The sequence below is a fragment of the Bison bison genome, unplaced genomic scaffold (assembly GCF_000754665.1).
Source record: "Bison bison bison isolate TAMUID 2011002044 unplaced genomic scaffold, Bison_UMD1.0 scf7180017864482, whole genome shotgun sequence".
Taxonomy (NCBI): domain Eukaryota; kingdom Metazoa; phylum Chordata; class Mammalia; order Artiodactyla; family Bovidae; genus Bison; species Bison bison.
In genome coordinates this window covers 5,385,312-5,399,288 of record NW_011495042.1, presented here as the reverse complement: position 1 = coordinate 5,399,288, position 13,977 = coordinate 5,385,312, and the positions used below count along the sequence as shown (strand labels likewise).

Sequence of the window (13,977 nt, the reverse complement as noted above, 5' to 3'; positions counted from 1 at the left end):
ACAAAGACACTGCTGTCACTCAGGAAATTCCAAAGAGTGTAGAGGCTACTTCCCTAGGCAGGGAGGGGGATTGTGAATATGGGCCAGATCTTTCTTTGGGCAAGGCCAAATTCTTTACTGCATACATAATTAAATTAATTTAGCAAATGTCTCTCAAATACTTTCAAGCCTTATTTGTCCGTGTTTTCTCTGACCAGCGTAGGCCTAGGCCAAACTATGTGCTTAAAATTAGTAGACTTGGGGCGACAGGGATAAATGCAACATCTTCGTACCGTCCTAGCTCATGCCTACCATGCCCTCACCACACTGGTACGGGCTTTTGTGTTAGCTGCATCCTGTCTCTGACGTGCTCTTTCTGTTTTTGCATGGCTGGCTCCTTTGTGATCATATAACTGATTCTTTCTCAACTGCTGTGTCTCAGGTCTGGCAGAGGCATCCTGGCTGCACTAAGGAGCGGTGTATGTGTGGTCTGCCCAGTACAGTCAGTTGTGGGTAGAAAAGTCCAATGACAATAACAAAACCAAGTCTGTCTGCTTTTTTATTATCACTACGTGGTAGCCATTCTATATAAATGACAGTGATAAACCACTCCCACTTACTTCTCCCTTGATCTGCCAGTGTAATACATACTTTTTGGACGAATTCCCGGTTGGAATAAGTGTCTTTAACAGCCCTAGCAGCGCACTGGACTTGGGGTGGAGATCTTCTGAATTAATTTGGTAGAGTCCAAATGGAAGAGATGCAAACCAAAGCGAGTTTACTTGGGCCTCAGCCAGGGCTTTGAATGGCAATCTGAGCCCATGGGTGTTGCCACTAACTCTTGTCCGCTCCTCACCATCAGGCTCCCCAGTCCTGGCCTCTTTCTTCCATGGCTCTGGCAGCTCAGGCTGCGAGAGCCTCTGACCTGTGTCATAAGCCGCAGATGCTCCTGCTTGCCCATATTCTAGGTCAAGACCAGGACAGACTTCTCTTCAGTTCAGTCGCTCAGTCCTGTCTGACTGTTTGGACTGCAGCACACCAGGCTTCCCTGTCCATCACCAACTCCTGGAGCTTGCTCAAATTCATCTCCATCGAGTCAGTGATGCCATCCAACCATTTCATCCTCTGTCGTCCCATGATTTACAACTAGCCGTTGTTGACCTTTCTCCCTTTCTCCCTTCCTCTCCTTGCCTACAGCTCCCCCATTAGAGCTTTTGTTTGTTTCCATGACTCTAAAAAAAAGCCTGAAGAAGGTTAGAGGTGGGGGAGGTGAGCAGAGGGCCTCCCTTACCTTGTCAGCCAGCCATCTAAATGGAGTAATTGTAAGAAGCAGAGAGCAAAGTCATGGGGCTGGGCCCAGGCCAGCTGCCAGGCCCAGTTGAGAGGAATAGGGGCAGGGGTGTCAGAGGCACGAAGTCGCTGAGAGCAGGAGTAAGTGGCAAACCCTTATCATCCTGGCCTCGCCCTGGCTGGCCTGCCAGCTTCAGGGCTGCCCTGAGAGACCCTCTACTTGGAGTGCTGTTCTCAAGGTGGCAGTGACACCTGGTGGCCAGTGCCGGCCAAAACCTCCAGGCTAAATGCCTTCAGAGCCTGCCCCCTCAGGCCTGCTCTCCTCTCCCCTTCTCACTCCCTGTGCAGGGATCTGAGCTGGGCCTCATCACATCCTGGGTCCCTGGAGGGGGTCTGCTCCTGAGGTCCCAGGAACCACAGGGGCAGAGCTGCAGGGGGACAGACCATTCGGGTCACGCCCGCAGAGAAGGTGTCCTGGGGCTCTTACTCATGTGTCTAGTTGTTGTCATTTCATCACATGGCTCTCCTTTTTATTCCCCAATAAAACCTTCCAGAGCCAGAGGACTGAATTGCTCATGAAGGGATTTCAGACACCCCTGGTCTTTCTATCTGGCTGTGGGTTAGACCCCTGAGGGCCTTTGGAAACATGAATGCACATAATGTGTCCAAGAAGAACATGAGGCTCTGCCTCGACCTTGAGCTGATCACAGCATACCTCCAATGTCGCTTCCCATCCGGGAGTCACAGCAAGGCAGGTGCTCAGAGGAGAGAGACCCAGAGGTTGGGGCATTTGGTAGATCTGTTCTGTGAGCAGAAGTTAAAAGGGCTGCTGTGGAGCAGCAGAATTCTCAAGGAGCCCGTGACTCCATATCCTCAGCTCTCTGACAGCTGTCATGGGGCAGATCAGGTGCCAAAAGCAAGCCTATTGGAAGATGTGAGTAAAGTCTCTGATGCTGAGAAAGGAAATGGCTGCTCGGGGAAGCGGTACGTGGCTGCCACATCACTGCTGATGTCCAAGCCACTCTTCAGGCACATGGTGAAAGGCTGGGCTGGAGGCTAGGGCTGTTGGAACAGGCAGCTCTTAACAATCTCCTTCCAGGTCTGAGACACTGTGATCCAGGCCGTGTGCTAGCCAGAGACCTGGGAAAAGCAATGATGAGCGTCCCAAATTGAAGGACTGGGGCCCGATAACCTCTGTCCTTGGGCTTCTGGTGGGGCATTATGCAAGTCCTTTTTCACTGATTCTCTGGCCTAGAGAGATACTCAGAAATGTTTCCAGCTAGGCCTTTCCAGCTGCAAAGGGCTCTGAAGTCTCTCGAGTACAAGGGGACCCGAGATTGAGAAGGGGTCCAAGATTGGAATCTAAAGGGCTAGGCGGTTAGGGAGGAGACACAACTCAGACCCCAAACACAGACCTCAGAGGGCTTCACTCAGCTCAGAAAAAGTAAATTTCAGGCAAAGAAAGGCCTTCCTGCTTCCCACAGTCAGACTGCTTTAGGGAATTTTTTCCCCAGTGAGTGTAAGCTGAAAATGTGAGATTTGAGGCAGGTTCATATAAAGTCACTAGTGACCAGATCCCTTAACAGACTATTCAGGGAAACTGACTATTTTGAGGCTGTCTTAACTTGTAAGGGACATCTTTAATCACTTGTCGCTGACATTCTGACCTCGGGTGACCCAGCCCTCGGGGCCCCCTTAGGTCTCATGGACCACCCCACGGGACCTTTCTTGTGTCTGTAGGAAATCACTGATCATGGGAGGACTGCAGTCCAGGACATGCCTCAGCCCTCAGAGCAGCAGCTCCCCTCACACAAGGAGGAGGAGCAGGTCCCTGGGTGCTTTTTGTAACCTCTCAGCAGAAGGAAGGTGGGCTCTAGGGACTGCAGGAGTGATCCTAGAAAGGTCCCAAGGTGCCTGGAAACATGCCGTCCCCTTTGCTCTGGCTGAACCTACAACCTCCCGACCACATTCCTTCCTGCTGCCTCATTCCCCCTGGGGTCCTGGACCGGGGGAGCAGGGCCTGGGGAGCTGATCAGAATAGCTCGGTGGCGTGTCCAGCAAGAAGCTTGGCCTGGCCTCTTTCCTGGGGCCAGACCCTGAGACCCTTTCCCAATTTCCTGTCTCAGATATGCTGAGCAAGCACAGGCTTTCCTCCGTGGTGGGGGCCGCTGGACTCTGGCCAGCAACCCTTAAGAGTTGAGTCACTCAGTGTCTTTCCTTCCTCAGCTCTCCAGCCTGCTGGGACCTCCGATAGGAGCTCCTCTCTCACAGCTTGTCTGCTGAAAGCCACAGGCGGGCGAATGAAGGGTGCCTTTGGCACAACCCCACAAATTCTCTTCCATGGACTTGGTTTCTCTCCCAGACTAGTGATTTCCTTTCCAGTCAGCTCAGGAGCTAACATTTACTGTTTTTGAAATGACTTTACTGCATCTTCAGAGGCCTTGCTGGAACACGTCAGTGATACACAGAGGGCAGCCCAGCCCCGAGTCCACACCCTACCCGGCCCACCCTGAACTACTGTGCACTGCTTGTGCAGCTGACAGAAAACCGCCAGCAGTGTCTTCTCCACTGATGCGTGAAATCCTACCATTAAAGCTTCACTCCTCTGGACTGATAATTTATTATTATTCAAATAATAGTAATGATGCTCAGATCATTACTTTACCTGGCACTTTGCGGTTTACAAAGCACAGCCATTATTCTGAGCCTCACAGCCTTTCTGTGAGATGCCTTAAGCTGGTGTTCCTGTCTCTGTTTTACATATCAGCAGAGTGCAAACGATCTGTCCAAGGTTTTTAGGCAGGAGAGCTGGGTCTTCTGGCCCCCAGTTCCACAGACGTTCTGCAGTGCCCTGCTTCATGCCCTTTGGATGCTCCTCTAGAGCTCAGGGACGGTGAGAAGTGGGGGAGCTGGCCCTGGGGACCCTGTGCAGGGGGAGCCCTTGCCCTCCTCCTCCTCAGCCCCACACTGAACCTTCCAACCTGGAGGCACCTCCACACTTGACCAGCTCTCTCTTGCTGTCCCCTCCCTGGCTTCCCTGGTCACCAGCGCTGGTGGCCTCAAGCACAGTGGAACCCGAGCCCAGTCGGCTTGGATGGGGAGCAGCAGCCCACTCTCCTCAAACCCTGCGCCTGCAGGACTCCTCTGCTCACACCCTGTAGCCTTGGCTTCTTGCTGGGCTCAAGGCTCCACAGCTAAGAAAGGCTTGGCTCATACCTCAAAAAAGTACACAGAGGACCTAATTGGGAGCCCAGAGCCTGTAGAAGTCGCCACAGCCTGTGACTGCAGAACCCCACCTCCACCCGCCCCTCTACCCCCCACCCCGCTCCTCGGACAGGAGTTTGTCCAGGCTCTTTTGAACACTGCTGCCAGGAGGCTCACTCCTGCCCACGCCAGCCCTTGACCTTGATCAAATTCACGTCTGAGTGACTTTGAGCTTCTACCTGGTCCTCGGGGTTTCCCTAGTTACCACATTTACTCCTTTAGACTTGGCTCATTTGGGAAACTGAGACTCAAGAGATTAAGTAACTTGCCCAGAGTCACATGAGGGGAGATGTCATTTCACACTTCTCACCATCCTGTCTGCTCCACGTACCCATTTTATTGCGCTGGTGTCCACCTTTAAAAGAGGCACCCAGACCTGGTGATCACTGCTCTGTCGTGAGGCTTATCCATCCAAAGAGCAGTGGACTGGTGGCCTCCCCTTGTTGGGACACTGATGCGCCTCCAGCTGCAGCGTTGCCCACTGACACCCTCTGAGCCTCTTGTCTTTCTGTCAGCCCAGGCTTGTTTGGGGGTTTTCCTTGTGCTGCTGCAAGGCCATTTATCCTCCTTCTTTGTGTGCAGCTGGGCACAAGCGCTGGACCTCGCATTCTTACCTGTTTGAGTCAACCCAGTTTCCTGAGGGAAATGCTGCTGCTCAGTCTGGCCCCGAGTTCCTGCTGTGGGCTGGCCACAGGCCAGGCTTTGGCAGTGACGCCAGAGTGGCCAGACTTCTGTGGAATTCGGCATCCCAGGCGGCTCTTGGTGACTGGAGACAGATTCCGTGGTAGCCAAACCCCACAGGGAGCAGGCCCTCAGCCCCAGCAGACAGAAGGCTTGTGGGTGGGGCCAGAGAGTCTCAGCCTGGCAAGGGCCGGTCCTGGGGGACTCTGCTCCCTCCTCCCATCACCCCTGGGAAGTCTTCAGTCCACAAGCTCCATGGGGCGGGGGCCAGAGAAGCTCCCCAGGCGCCAGACCAGGGTGGCGCAGGCACATTCCCAGGCTCCAGCGTGAAGGACAGCTCCTGGGAGTTCTTCCCCTGCAGCCTTTGGAAGGGAACTTGTGGGCTCAGGTCACCATTGGGGGTCTCGGTCGTATAATTCTGAGGCTACAGAGAGGAGAGGCAGGGCCAGGCTTCATGGTGTCATTACCCTGGCAGCTCATGCTCTGAGTTTTACCATCAGAGCTTAATCTAATCCGTGGGAGTTTTCGTTTTTCCTGGAATCATATGTTCTCAGAGTTGAAAGATGAAGCGTAGTGTTCATCTAACCTATCTCGTATTTCACAGAGGTGTACTCCCTGCTGTATCTCTGTCAGGTAATTTTCTAGCCTCTGCATGAACATACCCACCCTCCCAAGATGCCTTTTCCACTGTTTTTACAATAGGAAGTTCTTCCTGTCATTGAAAGTCTACCTTTCAGAGCTTTTGCCCACTGGCCCTGATTCTGCCCTTGTGCCCTGTGGTCTTCCATAACTTTCTCTGAAAATAGCAGTTCTCTGGGAGGAGAGCATCTTAAGCTGCTCTGAGCAGAGTCTGAGGTGTTTCATGGGCAGCTGTCAGGGGTACAAGGTGAGGCCCTGGGGGAGGGGACCATCAAGAGCCAGTCTACTGGTTCCACAAACTGCATGAGTTTCTCTGTCTTTCATCTGAGTATCCATCTCAGGCTGGGAAAGATCGAAGTCAGGAGAAGAAGGGGACGACAGAGGACGAGATGATTGGATGGCGTCACCAACTCAATGGACATGAGTTTGAGCAAACTCTGGGAGATGGTGAAGGACAGGGAAACCTGGCGTGCTGCAGTCCAGGGGTCACAAAGAGTCAGACATGACTGAGCGACTGAACAACAACACTCCATCTCAGGCAGTGAGACTGTGACACCAGTGGCATGTCAGGGAGCTCAGAGGAGACTGTACCATCACAGCTGAGTCAAGTTTCCCAAAGCCCAGAAACAGGAGCACACCAAAGGGGGTATTCTATAATGAGAGTGAGACCTGAGAGATGACAGAGCATCAGAAGGAAGGACCCCATCGGTCTCACTGTTACCGCCATCTGTCGCGTCTTATGTAGCACCTGCCAGGGACAGATACTCGTAGATATCTCAATAGACAGATGCATACGTAGTAGATCGACTGGTGGATAATATCCCTTTATATCATAGAAACCATTGGAAGAAAGATAGATGCAGAGGGGGAAAATAGTTTGCCCAAGGCCACCAAGCTAGTAAGTGGGAGATTTAGGTTTAAACCCAACGTCTTCCTAACCCCAAGGCCCAAATTCCACTGTGCTGCCCAGTCTTAAAGACTTACTGTCGGGGACCCAATGGAGTGTGTGTGTGTGAGTGTGGTGTGTGTGTGTGTGTGTGCGTGTGTGTGTGCGGGCGCGCGTGTGTGTGTGTTGGGCGGTAGGGTTGATAGGCCGCTCGGCTAAAAAGGCAGCCCTGGTGTCCCGTGTGTCCATTACCACACACCATCCTATAGTCTCCTCTTCCAAGTGGCAGCCAGGCCAGGGGGAGGAAGAGCTCACGGTGGGAAAGAACTCTGGGGCCTGAAGTGTCACTAACTTGACTGGATTACGCAGTCTTGATGGAGATCATTTCTGCTTCTTTGAGGATTGTATTGAATTTCCCTTCTGCACCGAGCGGGCAGGCACGGGTAGCCAGCCTCATGTTCTAATTCTCTAACCTGAGCATTTTCAGAGCTGTTGATCAGAGTTGATCCCAGATACGGGGTGGTTTGACATCTATGGTTTAATGACGTCTTTCTCTTGAAAGACTTATACCCTACTTCATTTTGGACTTTACTGTTGTCGCGTGGTTATTTATCTAATAAGCAGTCATTAAGGACCTCTTATGTGCTCAGTCCTGTGCTTGGTGACATTGATAGAATGACAATAGTCTTAAACTTTCCAAAATAGTCCCAATCTTAACTATTTTACCTTTTAAATAAATAATTACCAAATCAAGCCATACATCCCAATTTTTCTTTAGAAAAAATGGGCACTGTAACTGTTAGGAATTCATGAGAAGGTGAAGACTCATCGTCCTTGCTGTCAAGGATCTGGTGATAGAAACATCATCCCAGTCTTCAAGATGATAACAAGACAGTCTGTTAAGTGCTGTTATAGCATTTCAGAGAGGAAACCACAATCAAAGGGGGCAATCAGAAGAGAGATTTCACACATGAGGTATAATTTGACTCAGACCTCCAGGATGTGTGGGATTGGATTGGTTGAAAAGGAGAGAAGGTGTTTCTGGAGGGTACTTATCATAAACACTGGAGTGGCCTAGATTAGAGAACAAGCAGTGAAGGGTCAGGCTGGAAGGAGCAGGCATGTTTAGAACATGAGGAACAGAGGCTCAAGGGGCCAGTCCAGCCATGACGAAGCAAGTTTCTGGTGTCAGCCTGAAGAATGCAGACGTCATCCTGTGGGCGACGGGAAGAGGTCAGACTGCCTGGGCTCGCGTGCCAGCTGCCTCTGTAATACCTGACTTAGCTGGGCCTCAGCTTCCTTATCTAAAAATCAGGGATGTGGATACCTTGGAGAGCTGCTGTGAGGCTTAAGGGAAATACTGCATAACATTGTTCATCATGTTGCCTGGCACGTGTATAGTGTTAGCTGTAAATTATTTAGAGCAGTGAAAATGTTACTTGCTCAGTTGTATCTGAGTCTTTGCGACCCCGTGGACTGTAGCCCGCTGGGCTCCTCTGTCCAGGGAATTCTCCAGGCGAGAATACTGGAGTGGGTAGCCATTTCTTTTTCTAGGGGATCTTCCTGACCCAGGGATAGAACCCAGGTCTTCTGCATTGCAGGCAGATTCTTTATCATCTGAGCCACAAGGGAAGCCCATTTAGAGCAGTAAAGTGAAACAATTAGAGAAGGAGTTTAAGAGGATAATAGGTATCCAGAAGATGGATTGGAAAGGAGACTAAAGAATTGAGAGACTATTCTAGTAGTTTAAACAAGAAATGATACAGACCTGACCAGAGTTGGTCAAGAGGAAATAGTGAATCTTGGATGCCAAGACGGAAAACCTGGTGGGTCTTGATGGCTGATTGGAAGGTGTGGGCTCTAGCTGGTTGGGTATGAGGATTTCAGGGTCAGGGGTGAGACCCACCTTGAAGGCCCCATGCAAGTCTTGAAAGAAGGGAAAGGGAAGTGTGAGCATTCTTGCTGTGATCTGTACGATATCGGGATTGTGGATAGAATGGACACCCTCTGGGGCAGTGGCACCAAAGACATTTCAGGGGGTCTCCCTGCCTTCTACTGCCTGAAATCCTCTTGGTAGAACAGCTGTAGGCAATGCTGTCGTTGAAAGACCGTGACCCTGGCGAGAGTGGCCCTTTTGCTCTCCTAGTAGTGGAGCTGAAAACAGGCCTGCAGCAGCAGGAAGGGAGATAGGAGGCCAGATCAGGGGCCCATGGAAATGGGGAACAGTTTTAATGTGGGAGTAGGGCTGGGGGGTGAGGGCTGTCACAAGGGAGAGGAGCACTGAAAGAGGAAGTGGGGGTGCTGAGGACTTGCAGGGCCTCTCCCGGCCTCGCCTCCAAAGCTCGGGCTTTGACATCACTGTCAGCACACTTGGCAGCCCCCCGCCTCATGGAGCATCTACCCTGAGCTGAATTCAGGCTCCACATGCTCCCTGCCTTCAGTGCAAACCATAGATAAACTGAAGTCACAGGCGTCTCTGCTCCTGTCGGGGCATAATCAGAATCACAGCTGGGAGGAGAGGAAGCCTGGGAGTGGAGCCATGGTGCTGGATAAAATGCAATTATGCTGTTAAGACAGGGAAAAACAGCTTGGCCTTGAGCACTTTTACAAACATTAAGGTCTTACTCCTTCCCTCTGGGTAAGGAGGGTCCTGGGAAACAAAAGACGGCCCCCCTCCTTCAGGTCCCTCCCTGCGGGAGTTCCAGCCCAGCCCAAAGAGTGGCTCTGACCCCTGAGTCAGCCAACTCTGCGGGAGTTAGCGCGAAGCTTTAAGCCGTCACCTGGCCCAGCCCCCGCTGGTGCTGGGGCTGATCCTTCCCCCAGAAGCCGGCGGTGAGTCCCAGGGTAGCTGGCCCTCAGGCAGCCCCCAGAGAAGAAGCCAGATGCTCTTGGAAGTTTCTAGAAAGGGTCTAGAAGGAAGGGAAAGGAAAAGGGGGTAAGGGTCTCGGACACTACCCGCCAAAGTGGTTCTCAGCCCCAGATTGCCTTCACTTAGGTCCCAGCAATACGCCAAAGGCTGAGAACCCCCTTGAGGTGTTTGCAGAACTGGTGAAGCCCTTGGGCCAGGTCCCAGTGGATCCCACTGCAGCCCCGCCACAGAGCCACAGGGTTTCTCTTGGGAATCTGCCTGGAGTTTCGTTTTTTATCTCTTTTGCATTTTTGTCTTCCAGAGTGGAACACTTAAGGATCCGGACTCAAGCAAGACCCCGCCTCAGCGGCCAGCCCCCCAAGGTTGTTTACAGTATATTCTCGACTGTAATGGCATTGCAGTAGGGCCCAAACAGGTCCAAGCTTCTTAAAGCGATGGGTAGTTAATTTTTTTCAAAGCAGAAATTTTAAGCCAAAAATAAACAAGGAAAGAAAGGAAAGCGGGGAGGGAAGCAGCGGACCCTCCCACTGGTGCCGTTTCTGCGTTCTTTCAGTGCTGACTGGACTCTGTTCTTCCGATGCAGTGTCCGCGCCTCTGTCTGGCTGTTCACCTGTTCCTGTTCGTGCTTGTAACACTCACTTAACGTTTCTCTGTATAACTTGTGAATCCAGGGCTGTTTGTCAACAGTGTACAAAAGAATTGTGCCTCTCCCAAGTTCAGTGCGACTATCCTCTGGGTGGTTTGGTAGTCTTTTCTTTTTTAAGTATTACACAATGCGGGGTGCAATAGGCCTGGGGGTTGGGTGGGGTGGACAGGGGAGAAACAAAGACCACAAGATCAAACCTGACTCCCCTCCTTCTTCCCCCAGACTCAGATAAACCGCCCCTCTCCCCGCCAACCCCCTGCTTACCTCCATGAGTGTGCTTGGGATCTTCAGTGCTTTTCGCTTCCTTTCTGCATGACTCGGGTAAATAGCTAGAAGTTTACGAGATTTCCAAAGTCTCGTTTCCATCGCTTCATCCGTTGAATCTGAAGGCGTCTCTCTTTTTCTCCATTTGCTAAACTTTGGTGCATTTGAGTTTCTGTGAATAGGCTGGCTGTGCCCGTGGAGCTCTTGTGTTTTCTAGTGATGACATAAACTATAAAGAACAAGCTTATCTCCAGGAGTGTGTTCTGTATTCGACATCCCAGTGTACCTTTCGTTTTATTATTAACTAGTTAGCTATGAGATTAGACAAAAAACAAATGGGGCCGCTGACGTGCAATATCAAAGTGACTTTGTGAGTATTTTTTCTGTGTTCATCTCAATCCCCCTAAATTGTTTCTGAATTGGCCATCTGTGCGCTTCTGTGGAAACGAGGCTGCTTCGTTTTCCCCAGAGCTTGACCCATATACAGTGGTGATTCCTTAGCGATTTGGGAGCTGCTGAAAGTCTGGGAAGGACTCGGTCGCGCTGCCTTTGGCCTCTTTCGAGGCATGGCAACTTGGGAGCGAATCGGAACTGTCCCGTTTCCCATGAGCAGGGTACACTGCCTCCTGAACTCCGAGGTGGGCGCCTGCTTTAGTTTTCAGCTGTTCCAGGAGCCCTCCTGAGTCCAGAGACTGAAGAGCTTCGTCTTCCCTAGGAAAGATTGTCTCAGATTTTAGCCCTGTGTGTGTCCGGGGCCGGGGCTCTGGGAGAGCCCTCACCCATCTTGTCCTCTCTCCTCTGACACGCATCTCCTGGGCAGGGAGGCGGCAGTTCCTACACAAGGCCTCGGGTCAGTGCCTCCTCTTGCCGTCTCCTGGCCAGGCCGGGACGGGGCACCGAGTGGCCTCCTCTAGGCCCGTGGGCCGAGGGGTTGCTTCCTCTAGGCCCGTGGGCCGAGGGGTCTCACGCCAGCTGTTTGCCTTTTAGAAGTGCTTCGAGCCCTATTTCCACATTCCCCCTCAATGCCGCCACGACATGTCGCCTTTCCGGATGGCCAGGTCTGAGGATCGCTGGTGATGGTGGTGCGTGACATGGTTCCTGTGTCCAGGGGTCCGTGCCCTGCTTCCCGTCTTGGCTGCTGGCAGGTTCTGAGCTGCAGGGAAATGCACTGAGTGTGAGTGTTCTCGATTGCGATTCCTCCCTTAGCGGATGTGGATGCCGACGGTAGTCAGTGTGCTGTAAAATAGATACATATATTGTATGCGCTCCCAGGTGGGTTGCCTAAGAATCAGGTCCTTAGAATACCTCCCAATCTGACGAAATGATAGAAAGGAATAAAGAAACATTTCCTAGGATGGAGGGATACATTTTATTTTTTTAATTTTATTTTTGTTCAAGCAGTGAGCTGATGATGGTGTTGCTTCTTTGCATGTGATCAGTGTGAACATCCAGGTGCTTTTCATGTGACATTCGTGAGCCACAAACACACAGTTGCCATTTGAATTCAGTCGGACTGCAGGGCGGTGTCAGCCACGGTCTTGTCAGGTGGGAAAGAGGAGAACCAGGGCTCCCTCCCGCTGTCAGACGCGAGCTGACTGCGTACCCTGACTGTCCTGTGCCCTCGGGCAGCATGCTAAGGACAACGCTGTGGCCTGAGGCATCCGTATCACAGTAAAAGTGCAGTTGAGGTGTTTTGTACCCATTGCTTTTCTTGATGTTGTCCCCCTTTTTTTGTACCAATCCAGCTGGGAGAACCTCATTTAATGCTGGAAGTGTGATTGAAGTACCTCTTTTTTTGTGACTCTTGTACAGCTTAATGTGCAATAAAGGAAAAGTTTTATCTGTCTTCAGTGTTAAGTTGTAGTTTCTGGCTGTTCAAGCATCTCTGTACAGGTGGGAAAGCTCTCAGGTGTCTGGTCCAAGAGACTGAGCTCTCAACCTGTGGTACTTGACAAGAAAATGCTGGTACAAACGATGCCAAGCTTTGGAAAAGGCAAAAACGGGTTCACGTGAAATGATCTGCTAATCTGTCATCTTTACTAGTTATCTGATTTGAACCTAGAGCTTCTTCAACGTGCAAAATCCCATTTATTTATTTACTTGTTTATGTGTAACTAACCCTGGTATGAATTGGTCATTTATGATAAAGTGGAATCAATCTGTATCATGTAGAGGGGAAACCGGCTTACAATCGTGGATGTACAGTGGTATAGATGTATGGTTCTGCCTGTCCTGAGGCCACAGGTATCCCTGTGTTTCTGGAAAACTAAGTCACAAGTCTTAGCTGTCCATTGAGTTTCTGTGAGCACACTCCTTCCAGCGGGCACATGTACGGGTACTCTGGGACTGAGACTAAGAAATGAGATCTCCAGGTTGCCAGACTGTTTTCTGTCTCATTCTGGGAGAAAGGGGATCTTGGTCCTTTTCTGTGGGCGGTGGGAGATGGGGTGGGGGGGGGCTACTTTGCCAAATGGTGCCGACAACATCTCCCGGAGAGAATGGGACTTGATTTTTGGAGAATTTCACCACACACATCTGGGAGGGACAGGAGCCCCTAAGGATGGTACTAAGAGGGAGAAGAATTGCCTAGACATGGAAGTTCCTAGTCATGGGCGTGAGTTGACGCTAAAAGAAAGCCCTGTTGGGGGTGTGGCAACCAGACACCCAGGCATGGAGTGGGTTGGGACAAAGGCCAACTGTAAAACAACACAGTGTAAGTCAGTGATGGTTGTAAGGCACAGAATACTTTCTGAAGAATGTTCTTGTCCATTGTCATCTTTGACACACTACCCTCTTGAAAGATAACTAAGACTGGGTCTTAATTGTTCACAGTTTTCTGGTTGGAAACACTGAGCTCCAGAGAAGTCAGCTGACTTGCTCAAGGACTTGCTGATAGACTGTGTCTGGGTTTTCTGATCCCCAGGCCAGGACTCTTTCCACCACCCTACGCAGTGCGTGCCATGTGGAACTTGAGACCCCCTAGTACCCCATGGGCCGGGTTGGCCTGCACCTGAGGAAGCTCTGCGGGGGAGGGGTGGTCCCTGTGTGTGGTCTGGGGGCTTTCTGTAGCAGAGCTCACCCCTGAAAGGGCTGCTCATCCCCTAGTTTCTGCCCTGTGTTCCCACTTCCACTGTGACCGCTTTGTCGTGCGTCTGAGAAGGCACACGTAGAACCATGTCCTTGGGGTAACCAGGGACTTCAGCCTCCAGGGGTGGCTCTGAAGGGCTCCAGCAGCTTCCTGTGACAGAGTTTATCCTCTGGTAATTAAATAACCACACCCTTCGAGATGTAGATTCTAATAAGGAAACCCTTTGATATGGTTAAATTATGAAGTTTTTCTTGTACTGAACCTAGGGGGCCCTGGGCAACCCCAAGGAATGCAACCCCCAGGCAAGGTGCTGCCTCCACGCCGGCTCCCCCCAGGACCATCAGTGCCACCTTCCTCCTCCTCCTCATCCT

The 13,977-nt window shown here is 51.4% G+C and overlaps 1 protein-coding gene across 1 annotated transcript in view; it reads left to right on the top strand.

The window, feature by feature from the left end:
• The window catches only part of SYN2 (synapsin II), a 49,118-nt gene that overhangs the window by 31,758 nt on the left and 3,383 nt on the right, over nt 1–13,977 (top strand). Inside the window, exons 10-11 of the mRNA XM_010862518.1 lie at nt 9,910–9,970; nt 13,873–13,977. Of these exons, the coding sequence (XP_010860820.1) occupies nt 9,910–9,970; nt 13,873–13,977 (166 nt within the window). The remainder of the gene's footprint in view (nt 1–9,909; nt 9,971–13,872) is intronic.